This window comes from Sarcophilus harrisii, chromosome 1 (assembly GCF_902635505.1).
Source record: "Sarcophilus harrisii chromosome 1, mSarHar1.11, whole genome shotgun sequence".
In the NCBI taxonomy this organism is placed as follows: Eukaryota; Metazoa; Chordata; class Mammalia; order Dasyuromorphia; family Dasyuridae; genus Sarcophilus; species Sarcophilus harrisii.
The window spans coordinates 682,512,113-682,530,109 of record NC_045426.1 but is presented as its reverse complement, the minus strand read 5'-3'; the positions used below and the strand labels follow the sequence as shown (position 1 = coordinate 682,530,109).

Sequence of the window (17,997 nt, the reverse complement as noted above, 5' to 3'; positions counted from 1 at the left end):
TCATTCCAGTCCACAATTCCTCAGTTATAACAAACTACATACAAGTGTTTTAAGAAGTTTCTACTGTGTGTGCTAGCAAAATTTAGGCAAAACATGATCTTTCCCCTTGTGGTGATATCCTGGGATATGCTGCATATGCAATAAATGTAATAGAAAATAGTATGTGAGTAAGAACATAAGAGAAAGGTAAAGTATGTCCTGTGAAAGATCAGACACATGGAAAGAAAGAAATTTTTGGAAAGGATTCTTGGAGGAAGAGGTATTTGCAATAAGGAAGTGTCTAGAGAACCAATCCCAGAGCTAAGTAGATGTGGCTTTGGGTCCTGGCGGTGTGACCCAGCTTAAGTCATTTGACAGCTTTCTCTTTTTTTTCCTGAGGCAATTAGGGTTAAATGACTTGCCCAGGGTCACACAGTTAGGAAGTGTTAAGTGTCTGAGGTCAGATTTGAACTCGGGTCCTCATGCCTTCAGGACTGGTGCTCTATCTACTGTGCCACCTAGCTGCCTCATCATTTAGCATCTTTGTAGATGGAATGGGTGATGACAGTGAGAACTTCTGAAAACTGAGAAAAGAATTCTGTTTCCATCCTACACTATAATCTTTGAGACCTAAGAGGATAGTTTATCACTTTTCACCTTGATTTGGGGCAAAAACTGTGGGAAATAAGATAGAAAATAGAATTGAATAGAATTGCCTAATAGCAGTGTATATCATGATGAGTTTTATAGTAGGTGAAATCAACTTGACATTGCCCTCCCCATCTACCTTTATAACAAAGAAACACAGTTGAACAAAACTGGACAATATGGCAACTTGATATGAAATCTTAAACATCATAGTCTTTCATACGATGACACACAGAATGGTAGAAAGAACACTGCTTCTGGAGGCAGAGGACCTGAATTCTGATTCTCCCTGAGATCCTTACGACTGGTATGATTTTGGGGTAAGTCACTTAACCTCTCCAAATCTCTGTTTCCTTATCTGTATAAAAAGAAGGGGATGGACTAACTATCCCCTGAGGTCCCTTTCAATTCGAAATCAAATCAATGATCCTGTGACCTGCTCAGGTGAAGGAGGAATTTGGTTTTCCTCTTCTCTGTTCCCTATTCATGACCGCCCTTCTTTCATACAGGCTGCCTTCTCTGCTTAAAATGTTCTCTTTCTTCTCTTTTACTTCTTGGAACCAGAGAAAAGGGAAAAGTTTTGAAGAAAAACTCTCTGTCTTTACCATTCTGCCTCAGGCTGCTGAGATTGGTTTCTGTGGATTCCAGAGATAGGCCTGTTGTAATATATCATTTCAGCTGTTCTTGCTATTAATGAAAGGCCTTGATTAATGTACCCCAAGATTCCTAAAGACATTCTATGATACATTGTGAAGTGGGGATGACAAAGGTTTTTAAAATATTCCTCCTCATTTGTGCTATTGGTGGCACGGAGGACTCGGGGTCGGCTTCAAGCTTCCCGTTAATTATTTTTTCCTTTGTCTTTCCTTCCATCCCTGGTGAACTGCTGATATGAAAGCTGGTTGTGAGGACGATATTATTTTTTGCCCTCATGTGTGCCTGTTAATACCGGTACATTTTCTCCTGGGAAATCATGGTTAATTTCCACTGGCTGATCATGATCTGGGAGGGCAGCTCCTGCTTAGAATTTGTAAGGTCAGAGAGTCATACAATTTAATGGGCTGCCTTGGACAGCCCTTATTGAAACGACTCTCATTTGCTAGGAAACTTTCCCTTCTTCATGCCTCTATTTGCCTCTTTGAAATTTCCTCTCATTGCTCCTGTGTTTGGTCATTGAGGTCAAGAAGAAAAAAGATAATCTTTTCATAACAGGCATTCTGAAAGTGGAAGGCAAGTCTCATGTCTTAAATCCTCTTCTTCTGAATCTTCTCTTCCCCAGGTTGAACAAACCCATTTCATAGAATCACAGAATCTTAGTGTTGGAAGGCTCATTGAAGACCATCTAGTCTGTCCCTTACCTGAATAAAGAGCTTCTCTATGGCATTCCCCAGTGGTCATCTGGACTTTGTTTCAATATGTTTTAGGGAGAGAGAACTCATTCCCACCTTGTTCCCATAGGCAGTGGGATATACAATTATAAGACTTGTAATTATTAGAAAATTTCCACACCTAAATCTTCATCTTTTAATCTTCAGCCTATTGTTCCCAATTCTGCTCATAAGTCTAATCCTTTTTAGAAGCAGCTTGGTGGCACAGTGCATGGAGTCAAATCTGATCAGGAAGAACTGAATTAAAAATCATCCCCAGATACTATGTGATCTTGGGCAAGTCACTTAAATCTCTATTTGCTTCAGTCTCATCAATTGTAAAATGGGCATAATAATAATACCTACCTCAGCATTGTATACGAGACATCTCTTCAGATACTTGAAGGTAACTAACACATAGCCTTTAAGTATTTTCTTTTTCGTTCTAAATATACCTATTTCACAAAATGATGCTTATTATAATTGGAAAGGACCTCAGAAGTTATTTAACTGAAAAGAGAGAAAGAGGTTGGTTTTGTCTTTGTACTTTTTGATACCTAAAATTAGCTTAGCATGGTCTTCTTTAATTCTAGCACCATCCCTCTATTGATTATTTTCAATTTATCTTGTTTATATGAATAAGCTGCATTCTGTCTTCCTCATTAGACTAGAAGCTCCTTGAGCGCAGGGACTACCATTTGCCATTCTTTGTATCTGAGCTTAGCACAATAGTCATTGACTAACATCCAGATTCTTCTATTCTTTGGAGTGAGTATTCAAAGACGACTTCAGAGTTTTGAACCTACATGACCAGTGGTATCATCAGCAGAAAAAGGGATATTGGGGAAAAAATTGAAATTTGAGGAAAGAAGTGAGATGATGAGTCAATTTTGTCTGTGTTGAGTTGTCTTCCTACTACAGATGGCTTTGCTACCAGTTATCCTGTTCTCTTTATACTCAGTGAGAGTAGAGGACCCAGGATAAACCAGGAGGGACATGAATTTTGCTTGTATTCTCCTCCTATGGGTAGAGAAGAGAAGTTAGCTGAAATCTTAGGTAGGGAGACTTGCTAGGGATGGTCCATCTTTTGGAACTGCCATGGTCAAAATGAGTTCCTTAAGAAACTCCTATTTTTTGGAGTTAAGGAAAATTTGTTTTGTTGTTTTTAGAGATGTCCTCTATCCCACTGATATTCATGTAATAATTTGTATTTATTTCTTTATAAATATATAGTGCTCAAATAGCTATCCTTGGGTTATGTTTTATGTTTTGTCAATGTTTAATTCCATTTCTAATTTTCTCTGCTTTACCAGTATATTTCCGGCACTTCTCTTATAGTCAGTGGGTATAGCTCTGGGAACACAGCAAACTCATTTAAATGTTCCCCTGGGCAAAGGAAAATTGATAAATCCATTAAAGAGGATATTCTATAATTCATTTCCCAGCTAAACATGATACAAAATTAATTCCAATGTGTGTTTATGGAGTTTTGTCTGTGTCCAAAGCCATATGCTTCAGGTACCAAAGGACACAAAATAAATATATTCCCTGCCTACATACAGCTTAGTGTCTAATCAGAGAACTGAGGTATGTGCAGAAATAAAATATGTACATGGTTTTTCTTTGATGCAAGGAAATTTTTTCTAGCCATTGAAGTGGTCTTAAAATGGAATGAGTTGCTTTAGAAAGTGGTAGTAACCGATTGTTGTTGAGGAATCATTTCAGCTGAATCTGACTCATGGCCTCTTTGTGGACTTTCTGGCAGAGATACTAGAGACACTAGAGATACTAGAATGCTGTTTCCTTCTCTGGCTCATTTTACAGATGAGGAAATGGAGGTGAACTGAGTGAAATGACTCCTCCGGTGTCCCACAGCTAGTAAGGGTCTAAGGATGGATTTGAACTCAGGAAGATTTGTCTGCTTGCTCCACCTAGCTGCCCAGATCTCTCATTGGGGATTTGAAAGCTACCAATCAATAAGCATTTATTAAGTACAAACTATATGCTTGTACACTCTGCTAGGAACACTTGTTAGCAATGCTATAAAAGGAATTCTCTTAGTTCTGGAGGTGGGAACAAGAAGGCCTGATTTTAACCTAGCCTCAGACCCTTCTTTATTTATATGACTCCTTGAAAAGTCATTTAACTTTCTTTAGCCTCAGTTTCCTCAGCTATAAAAGGAGGATAATAGCTATTACCTTCTAGAAATAAGTTGTTGTTGTGAGGATTTCATGAAATAAGATATGTAAAGCCCTTTGTAAAAAAGAAAAAGCTCTATATAAATTCTGGATGTTACAACAATAATAAAAATTATTAATAGTAGTAATACTAGTAATAATGTTGGTGGTAGTAGTGATGGTAGTAGTAGTAATAGTAATAGTAGCAGCAGTAGTAAAAGTAGTAGAAGTAGTGGTAGTGGTGGTATTAGTAGTAGTAATGCTAGTGGTGGTGGTAGTAAAATAGTAGTAGTTACAGTAATAATATTGCTGCTGTTGCTGCTGGTTTTGGTGGTGATACTAATAGTAGTAGTAATAGTAGTAGTAGTAGTAGTAGTAGTAGTAATAGTAATAGTGATGGTGACGGTGGTAGTGGTGGTGGTAGTAGTGGTGATGAGGGTGGTATATCTCATAATTCCTCTTAGTCTCAGGTTTTTCATGTGCAAAATGGGAATAATAATAGCAATCAACTCCCAAGATTGTGGTAAGGATCAAATAAGATATTTATAAAGTGTTTAGAAAACTTTTAGTGCTACGTAAATGTTGGTGATAATTGATGATGGTGATGATGCTATATTATTACATAGCTTTAGTTTTTTTCATGTGCCAAATGGAGGTAATAATAGCACCTACCTTCTAGGGTTGCTGTCAGATTCAAATGAGGTCCAAATGTAAAGTTCTTGGCAAATGTTAAAACATTATTGTCAGTGTGAACCATTATTTTAAATGAAAATTTTCAAATCTTAAAAACTACAAAAAAGAGTAAGAAAGCTTGAGAGATTAGTAATAATAAATTGCTAGAAGAATTCAGAAGATGACGGTAGCTTCTGGCCGGAAAAATCAGTGAGGATGATCAAAGGGACATATGGGAGACTCATCAAGAGCTGGCTTGGGGGTCTTCCTTCAGAATGAATCATGCTGCCTTTTGCGATAGAGATCACTGATAATTCAAAGCAATATTATACATAAAATTTACTTAGATTTTAGTAAAGCCTTTAACAATGGCTTCTATGTTATTATTATGGGGGAAATGGAGACCTGTGGGCTGGATTGTGGTCCATTCACCATCCCATTTGTTGTCTTGGGGAACACTCTTTAACAAAAATCATAGTCTCATGGAATTAGAGCTAAAGGGAAACAGCCCCCCAGCCCTCCAAATGAAATGATTCCTCTGACATCACACAGATATTGTCCTGGCATTGGCAGATGCAGAATTCAAATCCAGTTTCTTTGGTTTCAAATCCCCCCATTCTTTCCGCATTGTTCCCTGAAGCTAAAGCTGGTGGCCCTAACAGAAGAGTTATTTCCTCACTTGTGTGCTTTTAGATTGCAATTTAAATGTCTGAAAATAATTATGCCCAAGCTTGGTATTTATCGTCCAAATACTTTCTTTCCAAAGATTCTAATTTATCACAAACTTCCACAGTTCCTGGGTCGGTTCCCCTATTTCCATTCTCCCCCCTCCATCCTGTTTGTGGCTGAGAACAAAGTAATTTGTTTGTAACATATGGCCATCTTTTATGCATTTTTTAAAAAAAATTGTCATAGGCACAGAAATTGATGTACCTGAAGTTTGATTCATGTGAGGTTGAATACATCTGACATTTAGTGGTGGAAAGAAGTTGGGGAGGGGGAGGAAAGAGGTTCTAGAAACCCAGAAGTGATTTCATAACTCCGTTTAATTATTTTTGTAGTTTTCTTCATCTGGATTGAGCAACGCAGAATTGTTTCCCTTGGGTCCATTTATCACTGTTTGCTACTAATTAGAACACACAAATTACTGTGTGTACAGTTCATATTATTAGTGTTGTCTTGGAGGCTAATAAATGAGGATTGGCTCTCTGGCATGAACCTGAACAACTACCCGCCTCCCCCATCCCTGTTCTGCTTTGTTATGCCACCCATAATGCATCTCAAGATTTCTCCTCCCCCACAGGTCTCTGATAGCTGTGACTCCATCTTTGTGAATGGAAAGGAGATGAAGAGTAAAGTGGACACCATTGTGAACTTCACATACCAACATTTCACTACTCAGCTTGAAGTGACTGTCTGGGTCCCAAGGCTACCTTTGCAGATTGAGATCTCAGACACAGAGCTGAGCCAGATCAAAGGATGGAGAATCCCTGTTGCTCCCAACAAAAGGTAGGAGAGGAGGAATTGGGATGACCAAGAAGAGCTGTTGGAGGGAGAGTTGCTATGAAATCTAAGATGGCACCATGGACAGAGCACTGTTTCTAAACTTAAGGAAATCTGAGTACAAAACTGGCCTTATACACTTAGTAGTTGTGTGACCGTAGGCAAGTTACTTCATCTCTGTCTGTCTCAGTTTGTTGATCTATAAAATGAGAGTGATGATAGCACTTATCTCCAAAAGGGTTGTTGTGAGAATAAAATAGAGATATCGTACAGTTCTTCACAAATCTTGAAGATGCTAATTCATTATCATCATCGTTGTTGTTGTTACTTTGCTCTGAATATAAAGTCTTTTGGATCCAGGCCTACACAAAAAAGAACGTTTAGCCCAGAAGGGAGATAACCTAGTCCTGCTCACCATATAATTTGTGACCTTGAGCAGCTCTTTACCTCAGTTTTTCTATTTGTTTAAAGTAGATGGATAATTATATCTGCCCTTCCTCTCACATATGAGAAAAGATTATATGATCATAGATTTAGAATTAGAAGGTAGAGGTTCATCTAGTTAAAGTCCTCCACTTTGCAGAGTAAAAAAACTGAGATCCAAATAAATTAGGTGACTTGCCCAGTCATGACAATACATGTTTGTGCTTTGAACAGAATTGTATTATACAGTGCCATTGTTTGTCAGTAATGGTATTCAGGGGACAGATGCCTTAGCTCGTTCATTCAGTTCCACAAATATTTATTAAATATTTACATTGGGTAAGATCCTATGCAAAATTTAATAAATATAATAATATTAATAAATTAATAACAAAATAAATTAATAAATAGGAGGGCTTCTACCCTCAAGACCCCTCCATTCAACCCCAAGGGAAATAATATTTACACAGAGAAGTATAATACATTAAGGGTGTGAAATGGGCAGGGAACAAAAGGTAGATCCCTCTTAAATGCTCTGGGAAATTTTGAGGAAGGGGAAAAGGCTTCAGTTTGGGATTAAGGAAGATTTCCTGAAGAAATGGCACTTGGGCTGGGTCTTGAAGAAATAGGAGAATTCTCAAAGGCAAAGAGGAAGGAGTTCATTTCAGGCATGAATAATGATCTTTATAAATGTTTAGAGATGGATGAGTTCAGGGAATAACTGGTAGCCTAGGTATATAGAGGTCATGAAGAGGAATAATAGGAAACAAGGCTTGGAAATGGAGGCTAGAGGTAGATTATACAAATCCTTAAATGACAGATTTGTATTTTATTCTGTCAACAGTGGGAAGCTATTGAAATTTCTTGAACAGTGGAGTAATATGAACAAACCTAATGCTGAAATCAATTAGAGAAATTCTTATTCTTTCATGTGTCTGAGATTTCATTGTGATGAGTGCTCTCTACAATCATTCACATCCCAACCAAGCTATTGTTTGAAAAATTTACTTAATTCTCTGTGAAAAGTATGAGCCTTTGTTCTTATAGCTATAAGTAGGACTATGCTAGTAAATGTTTAACAATCAACTCTCTAGAAAAGTGCCTATGACACACTTTAAAGTTTAATTTTCATTTTTAAATATTTTTTCCATAACTCTCAAATCTAAGCAGTTGATAAAGTAATAAATCAAGCCTTGATTTGTAGTGTTGCTGATCTCTGAGATTATAAATGCTCATGTTGAAAATTTTGTATTTGCTTCTTGCAAATCAACACACCAAGAGTTTGAGAAGAACAAGGTTGAGGACACAATAATGGAGTGTTTCATTTGAGCTGAATAATACGAAGTGAACACATATGTTGAGCAACTAGTATTTGTTAAATAGCTACTATATGCTTAGTATTGTGTGAGTCACCGTTGATATAAGTACAATGAATAAAACGATCCCTCTCTCAAGGAACTTACATTTAGGCAATTAATAATTTGAACAATTTTACTCTGGTTTCAAAAGAAAACAAAAGAAAATGAGACAGCACAGGAAAATTTATTTAACACAGAATTGGAAGGAATAGGAAAGTAGTGCCATGACAGAGCACTGAGCTAGGAGTGAGGAAGGTTTGATTTTAAATCCAACCTCAGACACTTACTAGCTGTGTGACCCTGGGAAAGTCATTTAACTTGGCCTCATTTTTCTCACTGGTAAAACAAACTGGAGAAGGAGATGGAAAAACACTCTAGTATTTCTGCCAAGAAAATCCCAAATAGATCATAGAGTCAAACATCACTGCAAAACAATAAAACAACAACACAGAGTTGGAGGATGTCAGTCAATAAACATTTATTAAATGACAATTCATAACTGCATAAAATAATTATTATGACATTGATGAAAATGTGATTGGAACATTTGGAAATGCATAATATATTGATGAAAAGGATATGGTTTCAGTAAACTGATCAGGAGCAAAGTGTGCCTCAAGAAAGGGAGTTCTCATAGTCGTTCAAGCTAGCAATATTTTATTCCCATAACCCCTTGGAGTAATGTCAATAGCTCTCTTAAAACACAACAAATACTAGGTCACTTCCTTCAGCCTTCCTGATGTTGTGGTGAGGAATTGGGCTGACCCTTGGATAATAACCTTTGCTCTCATTACCTGACTGACCCTTAAAATTTTTTTGACCCTGTATTTCTGATAGCATCCTTTATTCTTTAATACATTTCATCAGTGATACTATAGTATAATCTGTCTCTGTCCATGCTAGGCTCTGGGGAAATCCATAGCACTCATTTTTTTTCTCCAGGGTTTAGTAGATTAAAGCCAAAAGAAAACCTGGGCAGCTGAACAAAAATACAAGGCTGTCCCTCTCCAGCAGCTGTAGAGAGAATATGTCAGCATGTGTGACCAGCAAGCAATTTCAGAAGTTGAGGGGGGTGGAGTTTTGGAGAACGAAGACGGGAGCAAAGATAAGATAAAACATAAATTAGGGGATGATATGCTCTCCCTGCTAAACAAATCTTGAATTATTCAGCATTCTGAGATCACAGAGTGGTGTATTAATAACACACCTAAGGAAATCTTCTCATCTGGAGCAGAGAGGAGACATTTCCTCCTGGAAGGGGAAAGCTTTTGAAAATTACATTAGATTAACACAACCCAGGAATCTTGACATTCACACTAGAAATAGGAAGAACTTTAATGGGGCATGATTACAGAGAACGTGGGAAAGTACTCTTTCCTACTGCATTGTGTGCTGCTTCCCAGCTCCACCCTGGTCTAAAAAGAAGCCATCTCTTTTCAGGCAGAGAAAATCTATAAGCTTGGTGGTATTTAGAGTCATGAGTTTTCCAAGAAAGGATATTTATTTATGACTGGGTGGTCACCTCATTTTATACCTAGCCTTAATAAAAAATTGGGCATCATTGAATGGGTGTTGCCTCTGTTAAACTAACATGTTAAAAAGCTTAGTTTAAAAAGGCTTAATTCTCCCACTGCATCCAGGGCCATCTTTAATTATGCTGCTCTATATCTAGCTCCTGGATCTAGATGCCTCTGGAGGAGAGTGAGACTAGTGACCTCACACAACGCTCTCTCACTGCAATCCAATTCAGTTGCACATCATGGTATCAACTCCCTGTTGTCATGGTCCTCTGAGAATGGAATATGAACAACCAGGTTGTCGTAAAGAACTAATATTTTCTATTGACTGTATATAATTGTATTCATTGCAATTCAATTAAACAGTCATATTACATAAACAGTAATGATTTTACTATTTGCCAGTTAGGTATCATGGAAAGATAGTGGACTTTGGAGCCAGAGGATATGAGTTCAAACCCCAGCTCTGACATTTACTCTCTGCCTGTTCTTGGGCAGAGACAGCTTTCCTGGGCCTCAATATAATCATTTGAAAAAGGAGAGAGATTGGACTGAATGGTCTCTTGAGATTCCATCCAGTTCAAAATCTAACATGAATGATCCATAAGGTGAGTTTGTTGGGCTAGAAGCCTATTGAAGTCTTTCTGAGCTATGATTTGTTATCCTGGGCAAGGTGCTAGTTGCTAGTGCAATAAAGACCAAAACACAATAGACTATCTTAGGGAACTTCCACTCTGCTGGAATCAAAGTTGTTACCTGAGTATATCTATTGAGAAATACAGATAGACATAGACATAGACATAAAGATAGATAGCTATAGATATATCTATAGCTATCTATATCGATTTATTGAGAGATAGATATAGACAGACATAGATAAAGATGTATCTGTCTATAGATATATTGATCTACCTATCTATCTGAAAATACTCTCGGGAGAGAGGAGCACTTCCAACATCACGGGAGAGAAGTGATCAGAAATAGTTTTATAGAAAAAGTTGCATTTGATCTAAATCTAGAATGAAGTCTGGGATTCCAAGAGGCAGAGGTAAAGCAAGAAAGCATTCTGGGTTTGGAGGTTATAGCTAGTGCAAATGCATGGAGGTGGGATATGCGATATCATGTGTAAGAAACATGAAATGGGCCATTTTAGTAGGTGTATAGGATAAATGAGGGGGAGTGATATGAAATCAATTAGATAAAAGTTAGCATCTCTAGGTTCTGAAGACGGAGTTATGTCAGAATTGACAAAAGCCATATAAACATATAGGTACCTTGCCTTTCATTTGAGATTTCCTTAGTTTTTTCTTCCTGTATAATTTATACATTCAAAACTGTTATCCTTGTTTACTGTCCCATTAGATTGTGTGCTCTCTTAAGGCAGGCATTGTTTTTGTTTCTTTCTTTTTTAATCTTTAACACTTATCTCAGTGCTTGGCACATAACAGGAACTTAATCGTGTTTCTTAGAGAAGGAGATTTTAGCTGGGCTTTGAAGGAAGCCAGAGAAGCCAGGAAAGAGAGATGAGGAGGAAGTTCATTCCGGAGATAATAAAAAGTAAGAAAAAGTGCCCAGAATTGGGACATGGAGTTTCTGATTTGAGGAACAACATAGAAACCGGCATTTCTGAGTCACAAAGTATATGATATGGGGGAACAGGGTATACAAAGACTGGAACTGGAACGATAGGAAGGGGCAAAGTTGTGAAGATCTTTTAAAGCTAAATAGAAGATTTTATAATTGATCCTGGAGGTAATAGAAAGCTGCTGGAGTTTATTGAGTCATATGGTGACGTAGATGGAACTATGCTTTAGTACAGTGGATTGGAGAACTGAAAGGTGGATAGATGGAGTAGGGAGATATCTGAGGAAGGCAGATCTCCCCCCACCCTCTGCTCCAGCAGACTATTGCAATAGACCAGATATGAGATGATAGGGCCTGCACCAGGTTGTGATAGTGATAGAAGAGGACACCCAAGAGAGAGGTCTACAAAAGTAGACAGGACTTGGTTATAGACTACATAGAAAGCATGAGATATCGAGACATTGACATCCAGGTTGTAAATCCAATGGACTGGAGGGATGTTAGTGTCCTCAACAGCAATAGAGAAGTTAGTAATAGGAAAGAATTTGGAGTTCAGCTTTGAATATGTTGCATTTTAGATGACATCCAGTTTGAGCCATCTGGTAGTCTTCAACTCATTCAATGGAATTAAAGGACTTTTTCTCATTTTGTGAATTCATAAACTGTTAGAAATGGAAGGAATCTTGGAGAGCCACTAGTTCAACCTTTCATTTTGTGAAGGAGCAAGTCCCCAAAGTGCAGAATAATGGTATTTCACAGATGAAAGGACCTCAGGGTTCTTTCCCTTTCAGGAAAAGGGGAAAGCTTCCTTTCTATCAGGGAGAACTGTATAGTAGTAGAATGAGCTGCTTCCAGAAGTAGTGAATTCCTAGTTGTGTTCTCTCAGACCAGACAGAACAAGGCTGATGGCTTTTCCAGAGGATATTTCTTCAAATACAGAGACCTAGAGAGTTGGAGTGGCTGGTCAACATCCCTCAGCTAGCAGGAGAGCTGGCACTTAGATAAGTCCAGACTCCCAGTCTATGCTGCTTCTGAATTTCTCTACATTCTTCAGAGAGAGTATTTGAACAATGATTTTCAACTTTACAATAATAATTTTGAAATTATAATTTGCAAACTCTAGAAATAAGATTTACCGATTCCATCCTATATACTTTATATTAAACTTCAATATGTACAAGGTACTGTTTTACAAGCTAAGGATGAAATATTCTTTTTCTTCTCAGCATAGAGAGGGTATAGATAGAGTAAAAATAAAGCATGTGCAGGATGTTATAAAATAATTCAGTAGGGAGAAAGTGCTCAGATAAATCCAAAAGTACAGAAAGAGAGAGGAGAGAACAGGAAAGACTTGCTGTGGTTATTGTTGCTGTACAGAGGATTTATTGTTTATCTCCCCTTCCACCACTCTTTCCCAAGGGGTATTAATTACTAGGGTGCCCCAAGAACTGCATTTGAACAAGTCTTATTCCTAAAGTTCTTTCACTTTATGGACTCCATGGAGCATTATGGGGAAGTTCTATTGTGCAAAAAGCACTCACTCTTTTTATGTTCCGAAAAGAATAATAGGCTTCTTATTCTCCTGTTCTTGGAAAAGCGCTGGATATTAAGCCAGAAGATGTTTGCTATCAGAGTGACATTGGGCAAGTCGCTGGTCTTTGCCAGGTTTCGATTTGCTTATTTGTGAATAAGGCCAGACTAAGTGACCTCTAAAGTTCTTTCTGGCTCTGAATCTGTGGTTCTATGACTTGTCTTAACAATAAAAAAATAAGCTGCGGAAGCTAATACAAAGACAAATTTTTGCCTAAAATCACTATATTATTCACTCCTATGGATTAAGATGTGGAAAACTCCCTAAAAATGAAAAAAAAATGAAATTAGGCTAGCTCTTTTCTATCTACATTTTGGCTGGGCTGACAATGAGGTTATCTTCTGGTCACTTAGTGACATAATGAATAAAGAGCTGATCTTGAGGCTGGGAAGATTGACTTTAAGTCCCAATTCTGACTCAGATTTGTTGTGACTCGAGGAAAGTCACTGAACCTCTCGGTTGCTTTCTAAGTCTATGATTTGTTGACCTTCATTGCTAGAAGAACTTTTCTTATCTGGGAGTTCCTTGTAGTAAGAGATTCATAGATCCAATTTCCTGTCTCTCTATTATTGAATGAAGGAGGAAGCGCATCAAGGCTTATTAAATATCAAAGGCAGGACAGGAACCACAAGAATGTTGCCCTACTGGATGTTGGAACACTTTGAACAAAGCTCCATGGGAATTAGAAGAAGCAAAGGTGAATAATTTGGTGAGCAAAGGCAAATATCTCAGCCCAGGCTGTTGTCCAGCTTGGGATATGAAGTTAGGAATGGTGCTAGAGAAGCTAGCTGTGTACCTCAAAGATAGCTAATTCCTATAGAGGGAAAGAGGAATAAGATTGAAAGGGGAAGGCAAAGGGAAGGAGAAGAAGCATGTATTAAGTACCTATTATTTGCTAAGCACTTTACAATATTATTATTTTTTTTGATCCTTACAATAACCCTGGAAGGTTAGTGTTGTTATTTTGCCCATTTTACAGTTAAAGAAACTGAGGCATAGTGATTAAGTGACTTAATATCATAGAATCATAGTTTTAAAACTAGAAGGGACCTTGAAGGTCATCTAAGTCAACCCTTGCACTTTACAAATAATAAAACAGAATAGTGCCATGCCCAGAGCTACACAGATCATGATACAACCAGATCCAATATTCTTCTTTCCTTCCCACACTTCCTCCCTCCCTTCTCTCCTTCCTTCTCCCTCCCTTCTTCTCTCCCCTCCCTTCTCTTCTTTCCCCTTTTCTTTCTTTCTTCCTTCTTTTCTTCCTTCCTTCCTTCCTTCCTTCCTTCCTTCCTTCCTTCCTTCCTTCCTTCCTTCCCCTTTTCCTCCTTCTTTCTTTTCTTCCCCCTTCCCTCCCTCCCTCTTTCTTTCCCACCCTTTTCCTTCCCTCCTTTTCTCCCTCTTTCCTTCCCACCTTTCTTCTCTCCCTCTCTCTCTCTTTTCCTTCCCTTCCTCTCTCCCTCCTTTCTTTCCACCCTTCCCTTCCTCCCTCCCTTCATTCCCACCTTTCCTTCCTTCCTTCCTCCCCTCACTTTCTTCCTTCCTTCCTCTCCTCACTTCCTTCCTTTCTTCATTTCTATTCAACACATAACTTTTTCCCAATTACATGTACACTTTGTACATTCTTTTTTTTTTTTTTCAAATTTTGAATTCCAAATTCTTGCCCCCCAAATTGAGAATATCCTTTCCAACATATCGTATTACTGAGGGTGGTCTCATTCCCATGCAAAAGGAAAGACTCCAAGAAGTTGAAAAGACATGGCCCCACAATTAGAATTTCCTTACTTTTAGAAAAAACAAAAAGTATATTTTAGTAACCTTTTGGGGACAGAGATTTACAAGGATTCAATTTATTAGGAGATAGGATTTTGAAACTCTCTGAACCAAGGAGCCTCTGGAGGTGAGCAAAGAAAAGAAAGCACTAGGAAGTGCTATTTCACATCAAGGAAAACTTGTATTCCACCAAAAGCAAGCTCATCGCCTCAAGGAAGGATTTTTAGGCCCACTCCAAAGGCCTTAATAATATGTTAGGGGTCCAAAGGGACCATGTAATTTAATGGAGTTTGAATGATTTGTGGAAGCTGGGGAAATGTGGAGCTGAACCACTGTGTCTTACTAACAGTGTAAGAGCCACAGCTCTGAAGAAGAAATGAATGTCATTTATAACAACCTTGACTTAGAAAGGGCCACCTCAAGTTGGCCTCAATTACTGCCAACCTGGGTTTTCTAAAAATGGATGCTCTTTTCCTCTCCTTCCCCTGAGCATTGAGATGAGATGATACTGAGGGAACCTCATTGCTTTGGCTAGACATTCAATCCCACTCTAGAAATATTTTCATACTTTTCATGGGTGAGCAAGTTGGGCCAGGTGTTGAAGATGCAAAGAAAGTAGTGAGACAGGTCTTGCCCTCAAGGGGCTTCCTTTCTACTTGGGAAAACAACATTTCTTTCTATTCAAGCAAGTATGTTTATTTGAATGCCTGTTATGTGCCAGTTATGGTGGCAAGGGCTGAGGGCCAACAGATAAAACTTTCACTTCAGACACTTATTAGTTGTGTGTCCCTGAATAAGACACTTAAACGTTATTTGCTTTGGTATCTTCAGCTATAAAGTGGGAATCGCTGCTAATACATAACCTCTCAAGGGTTTTGTGAGGGTCAAATTGAAATTAGATTTGTAAATTGCTTAAGCACAGTTTGTGGCACATAGCAAATATATATAAGTATTTATTCCCCTTCTCTTTTCTTGCTGACATCAAGAAGCTTATATCTACTGGGGAGAGGGGGGATACATCCATTTATGCAGGTAAGTAATTATTAAAATATATTCAAAGGACTATATTAAGTACATTGCAAAGTGATTTTAAGCGAGAAAGAGTGCTACCAATTGGACATTAGTAAAAGACTAATGCAAACGATGGCATCTGATCTAAACATCTAGGTAGTGCGGTGGATAGATCTCTGGTCCTGGATTCAGGAGGACCCGACTTCAAATGTAATCTCAGAAATTTATTAGATGGGGCAAGTAACTTGACCCTTGACAAGTCACATTTTCCATCTGGATGCATTTTCTCTGACTGTCCCCTTTCTTCTGATCTACCTTCTGTAGTTCTTATTTTCCATCTGGACTGAATTAAAAAATCAATCTACTACAAGAAGCCTTTCCCCCTCAGTGCTAATGGCTTCCTTTCCTCCATGATTTATTTCTAATTAATCTCATCTATAGCTTGTTTGTATGTTGTTTGTATGTTGGCTCCCCATTTTATTGGGAACTCCTTGAATGCATGGAGACCTTTACTTTACTTTCTTTCTCTGGTCCTTAGCACACTTCCTGACAAATAGTAGGTGCTTAATAAATGCTTGTTCATTTGACTTGGGAGTTTCATTGAGTATTTTTTTATCTTTCTTTTTTTTCCAGTTACTCCTTTTTTTTTTTTAATATTTTGGTATATTTTTTACTTGGCCCATTCTTCTTGAGGATCGCCTCTAGTTTTGTCTCTATCTCCTTAAAGATTAGAGCAATGCCTTAAGTATGTTTCCAAGGCTTCACCATGTGAAGAACCCTCAATCTGGATCTCTGGGAACGGCTGTGTGTGTGGAGAAAAGGAATGTATGTGAGAGATGTGGTGGCAATGAATGTCTACTATAGGGATAACCAGATAGTGTCTAAATGTGCCCTTGGGAGGAAGGGATCAATAATGAGAATCCAGAGTTTTCTGTTGGCCTGAGCAGGAAGCAGTGGTCTCAGAATGAGAAATACCCATCTGAAAACTGAACTTTGGAAAGATTCTTTTTTAATCTAAGTTATATTTGGAAGGCTTAAAGAAGGTGTGAGGGGAGAGGGGATTACTTTCTTAGAAATAATGAATTCATTTTTGCCATTTCCAAGAGTGTTGGAAACATTTTTTTTTTCAGAAGGGATAAAAATTTTAAAGCATCTTCTCTGCCTCATCTCAAACCCCTGTTGAAACCCAGAAAACCCAATTTTCACTTTTTCTATGCTATTGTCCATCTAGGAATAACAAAATAATATAATTTTAGAGTTGGAAATGTCCTCAGAGTCTGGATAGTGCAGCCTATATGTTAAAAAAGTAACCCCCAATAATATACCCGATGAGTTGTCATCTAGCCTTTATTAAAATCCTCTAGTGTGAGGGGAACCTACTTCTTCCCAAGACAGCTCATTTCACTTATGGACAGCTCAAATGCTCAAGTAGTTGTTCCTGACATTAAGCCTAAATCTGCTGCTCTGACCCTTCTTTCCTTTGCTTCCTGTTCTGTCCACTGGGATGGAACAGAATGATTCTAGTCTCTTTTCTATCTGGCAGCTTTTCAAATAAATGGAGTCCAATGTCATCTTCTTCCTGAAGACTTCTTTGTTCTAAATGAAACATCCTTGGTTGCTTTAACTCATCCGAGTATGTCATAGACTCAAAGTCATCACCATTCTGATTGTTTTTCCTTTTAAGCTCTCTATTGTTTCTTCAGAAAAATTGGACCCCAAAATGAATGAATATAATACTCTATATGAAGTCCGACTAGAGCAAAGTGAAATAGCATTATCATATATTTCTTGAAGCTATGGCTTTCTTAACCAATGCATGATTGCTTGAGAAGTTTTGGCTAACACATTCACTTAGGGACTCATATTGAAGTTGTAGAGTAAAAATCTCTGGATCTTATTATTTTTTAAAGATTTTGAGCTACTTTTCATCAATATCTCCCCTTCTCACCCTTCTCCCCCTCCTTCTCATATATATATATATATATATATATATATATATATATATATATATATATATATATAATCTTGGGCTCAAAAAGTGAGTGTATGTATGTTCCTGATATTTTCTCTCTCTCTCTCTCTCTCTCTCTCTCTCTCTCTGCGTGTGTCTCCTGAAATCATTTTCTTTATTTATATTTATCTCAATTACACCTTATTGATTTAAGCCTAGTTTTCTAATCTGTGAGGTATTTTCTGGATCTCCATTTATTCACATACAATGTGTTAGTACGAGCTTGTAAATGAATGAATGAATCATTTATTAAGTATATACAAAACATTATACTGAATACAGTACAAATAAAATGTAAGACCATCCATATTGTTAAGGGTTTATATTCTCATGGAGGGAGACATCTTTAACTCACATGGAAAGACCCCAACATCCTTGGAGTA

The 17,997-nt window shown here is 37.8% G+C and overlaps 1 protein-coding gene across 1 annotated transcript in view; it reads left to right on the top strand.

The window, feature by feature from the left end:
• The window catches only part of TMEM132B (transmembrane protein 132B), a 640,218-nt gene that overhangs the window by 609,826 nt on the left and 12,395 nt on the right, over positions 1–17,997 (top strand). The window contains exon 6 of the mRNA XM_031948416.1: positions 6,147–6,352. Coding sequence (XP_031804276.1) covers positions 6,147–6,352 — 206 coding nt within the window. The remainder of the gene's footprint in view (positions 1–6,146; positions 6,353–17,997) is intronic.